This window comes from Rhagoletis zephyria, unplaced genomic scaffold, assembly GCF_001687245.7.
Source record: "Rhagoletis zephyria isolate East Lansing unplaced genomic scaffold, Rhagoletis_zephyria_1.1 Rzeph_scaffold_02913, whole genome shotgun sequence".
In the NCBI taxonomy this organism is placed as follows: Eukaryota; Metazoa; Arthropoda; class Insecta; order Diptera; family Tephritidae; genus Rhagoletis; species Rhagoletis zephyria.
The window spans coordinates 45,480-49,977 of record NW_016159997.1 but is presented as its reverse complement, the minus strand read 5'-3'; the positions used below and the strand labels follow the sequence as shown (position 1 = coordinate 49,977).

Sequence of the window (4,498 nt, the reverse complement as noted above, 5' to 3'; positions counted from 1 at the left end):
ATAGCGACGATATTGAATCGGTAAGAAGTTAAATAATATTGGAAAAAATTCCTGAAATATTAATGAAACAAACGCACGAATCGTAACATCCTCAGTCGTATGATTAATTTGTTAAAAATAAATTCTCTGCATGCTTACAGCGCAAGCATTTAAACTAGGTTTAGTGGAATAAACAAAGTGTAGAAATAGTAACTATTTCCGAGAAAGAGTGGAGTATATAATTTGTGAGTGTCCAGCTTTCAGCAGACAAAGACAAGCGTTATTACTACATGAAGTCCAGCCTACAATTAGCAATCGTCAAGGACCAAAGCGTCTACTAAAATTCTCCAAAGAGGTCGGAAATGCTCTATAGATATATATATAAATAGAGTAAGCACTAATTGTACTGCTACTGTAATAATTCTTTGCCTCTCCTTGGGTAGGCCTATGAGTTGCCTGTATCTCTTTAGCTTATAGCCCTCTTGTAGTCTCAAAGCTTGACGAAGACTCCTGGTGTTTCGCTAATGCAAATCCCAGTGAGTTAGGTATTTTCCTTTCTGAGCGCTTTCTTTGTCATGCTAGGACCTATCCCAAGAAAGAGCTCAGGTTATATTGGGGTAGAGGCAGTAGCCATTCTTCGAAGAAATGTTCTGTAACATTGCCTCAGATTTGTAAGCAACGATTCAGTTCTTTTGATCTATGTGAAGCTTTTATTGGTCATCCTGCATACAATATTAATTTCAATTTATCTTAGAAAACAAGTATATCTACATATATGCATATCGATTAACGAATTCATTTATTTTTAGCAATCCTGAGTTACATTTCAAGCAAGCGCTTGACATAGATGACATACTCAGCGAGGCATTCGCCATGTATTGCAAGGTATTTACAAACACAAGCGAATTATAGTGGTTTTCTTTAAATTTACTTAATTGCAATATCACTTTTTCAGGATAATAACATCGAACGCCAAAATGACAATAACATGACTCCTTTCTATGCTTTATATTATACCGAATCCACCGGCTATTTGGCGCGTGCTGCTGTCAATAAAGTGCTGCAAGGTGGCGCTCTATCCACCTTAGATGAGAATGGCTTCTCAAATGGTGGCGACCAAATGCACGATGAGACCTGTCATGTTTCTTAAATGCTGCAGCGCCATTGGAATTTCATCCGCTTGCCAAAGTTATTAGTCTATAAATTCAATAAGTATAAATTAACCACACGCACATGCACGCACCTATTTATAACTGCACATTTAATCACATCTATCTTTATCTTTACCAACTTTAAATCGAAATTTACCCACCCACTATTTGAGCGAATTTCGCACAAGCAAGCAATATTTATGTTAAGTTTTTTAACCTACCTTCATTATTCAAATGTCTCGCTAATGTGCTCTCTGAGAACTTAATGCCTTATCGTCGTCGTTTTTTATTTTTATTTTTTATATACATACATATAGCCATGCCATATACCATGATTCAGTTCTGCAGCTCTCTAATATACAAAACTAGTCTGCCTTTTTCATCATTTTTAACTGACACAGTTTTATTAACAGTTCAAACTCGGAACATTTTGAAACAAAAAAAAAATGTTACATCTTATATACTTGTTACTTACACATTGTTGCACATTAATATTTATTTACTTTTCAAACGCGTTAAGTGAGATATCTTCAACTGAGACAATTTCATATTATGATTCACCAAACATTGTGGTAAAATGCGAATTTGTTTATAAAAAGTTAGTTCATTAAAATATGGTTTAACCAAGATAGTTTTAAACTAATTAATCAGTTATTTTTTTAAACTTCTAAAGAATCGCCGAAAATTATACCAAGTAATATATCGTTGGTGATACNTTTTTTTTTTTTAATTTCTAAAGAATCGCCGAAAATTATACCAAGTAATATATCGTTGGTGATACTGCAAAACGTTCTATGGTAAGGGGTACTAATAAACATAGACCGTTTTGCAGTATCACCGACGATATGAAGGAATTATGGTAATTGGATATTTGCAAAAGGGAGCTAGTAATATAAGCACAGTTAAAAATTCAATAAGGTGGTTGCGGAAAGGCGAGCAAATTCGGAGTAAAATTTTTGTTTCATTGAGCCAATGCACCCGCACACAAAACTAATGTTGCGATGGCTGCCATACAAGCAGTGGGCTACGGATAGCATGAACACCCTCCCTGCTGCCTCCCATCGACTTTTATCTCCTTCTTCGTTCCAAAGAACTGCTCAGCGGCAGGAAATGTCATAGCGTAAAAAAGGTTTGAAAGGACTTTTAGTAAAGGGTTGCATGGTATTTAAGTAGGGTAATCATTACACTGAAATAAAATGTCAGTATAATAATAATAATAATAATAATAATAGATTGGCACTTACACATATGTTAATGTTTGGCCGAGCTTCTCCGACTAGTGGCTTGCGCCTTGATGTTGTCACACAAAGCGGACGGAACTACAGTTTTACGCCGACTCCGAACGGCGATTACTTTTAACTCATTACTTTCAAATTTCAAGTTTCTTTTAAAAAATCCTGACGTCAGAGAGAAAAATTAAGAACGCAATTAGTTTCGCGAATGCATTGCTTTTTTGTCTGTAAAATTGCATGTCACAAGGCATTTATTATATGTAAAATATTAAATAAACAAACGGAAATATAGCTAAAACTGGTCAACATAAGGCGTTTCTATTATAGCCACCAGTGTAAATTACAAATCTCGAAAATCCCGGGGTTCTTGGCAAATAATACCGGGATTTTCGGAAATTAAAAAATACCGGGATCCCGGCATTAACATTCCGAATTGGTGCGTAATAATAATAGATTGGCGCTTACACATATGTTAGTGTTTGGCCGAGNAAGTTGGTACGTAATAATTATAGATTGGCGCTTACACATATGTTAGTGTTTGGCCGAGCTTCTCATTAAAATACAATCGCCGTTCGGAGTCGGCGTAAAACTGTAGGTCCCTCCGCTTTGTGTGACCACATCAAGGCGCACGCCACAAGTCGGAGGAGAAGCTCGACGCAAGTTGGTACGTAAATACCTCAATACTAGTTTGGCGCATCCGCCAAAACCTCCTTGACACTTTCATAAAGCAAAAGCCCTAGCGCCACAAGCCTTCGATGCTTTGCATGTCTAACAGCATACAGAGATGGCAACTGACAAACAATTTTTAATTGAATAAATATTTTGTGTTNTACAAGTCGGAGGAGAAGCTCGAAGCAAGTTGGTACGTAGATACCTCAATACTAGTTTGGCGCATCCGCCAAAACCTCCTTCACACTTTCATAAAGCAAAAGCCCTAGCGCCACAAGCCTTCGATGCTTTGTATGTCGAACAGCATGCAGAGATGGCAACTGACAAACAATTTTTAATTGAATAAATATTTTGTGTTAGTATATTCAACTTGGTCCCCCGCTCATTCGAGCCGGATACTTACTGCTTATGACTACGAAGTTGTCTAGGGGGCCAAGTACAAAAAATTGCAGTGTTAATTTACCCTTTTGCTTCGAAAGATTGAGCAGCAGTACTAGCTGCTTCCATAACTGTTCAAGTTTTGGTGCGATAGAACTGATTTTAAATCGAATTAACGGAAGTTAAGTAGCATTTTTTCGTTGCCTCGTTTAAAATTTCGATGGAAACCAGTAAATAGAACTGATTTGAATTAAAGGGATTTGTTTTTTTTTTTTTTTTTAATATGTATTTGTAATGTAACGTTTTTGTATGGACCTCCATAAATTACAAACCATTATTACCATTTTCTATTTTAATATTTTAAAACACCCTTCTCGAGAACGTGTTGTCGTTAAATTTGTCACTGCGATTTCGGCTAAACTTATGCTGGATTTCCACTGGGCATTGGGATAACAAAAATAGTCGGCCCTATTATGGTTGTCAACGTCGACGTCGATATAATTTTTTCGTAAAAAAATTGCCCTCATCAGTCCAATCGTAATAGAGTAGAATAAACAAATTTTATAAATGAAATATAAACAAGTTATTTTTTAGCAAAAAAAAAACCGACTTCAACTCTAATATAAAAAATATATATATATATATATATATGATGATCCACTGATCGGATCTTAACCAGATTACCACCTCTGACACACTACCTTTCCGATGCAAAAAGAATTATCGAAATCGGTTGACGTGGTCCAAAGTTATGCGGTAACATAAATAATAAAAAAAACAAGTAAGAAAGTCTAAGTTCGGGCGGAGCCGAACATTAAATACCCGGCGCAAGTATTAAATATATGTTTTCCACCTTTCCGAAAGCTACCGCTACATGATAAGCCGGGGTGTATACATTTTAAGTAAATTAGCGTCCTTAAATTTCGAAATATTGCAGTTTCAAGCATATCTGAAATTTACCGTTATATGAAAAGCGGCCTCAATTTTAGTCCGATTTCAACAATTTTCAACGGTTTGCTTTTATGTGGCAAGCACAATAACCATACCGAGCTTGGTACAAATTGCTAGAACGGTTAGCGAGATACATAT

The 4,498-nt window shown here is 36.0% G+C and overlaps 1 protein-coding gene across 5 annotated transcripts in view; it reads left to right on the top strand.

Annotated features, from left to right (window-relative positions):
* Window positions 1-1,839, top strand: part of LOC108368000 (probable phosphorylase b kinase regulatory subunit beta) — a 16,369-nt gene extending 14,530 nt beyond the window's left edge. For 3 of the 5 annotated variants that reach the window (XM_017622730.1, XM_017622735.1, XM_017622729.1), the window contains 2 exons: window positions 789-864; window positions 935-1,839. In XM_017622730.1, coding sequence (XP_017478219.1) covers window positions 789-864; window positions 935-1,129 — 271 coding nt within the window. In that variant the 3' untranslated portion in view covers window positions 1,130-1,839. The remainder of the gene's footprint in view (window positions 1-788; window positions 865-934) is intronic. The other 2 variants (XM_017622732.1, XM_017622731.1) reach the window with 1 other exon arrangement.
* Window positions 1,840-4,498: the final 2,659 nt, after the last annotated feature.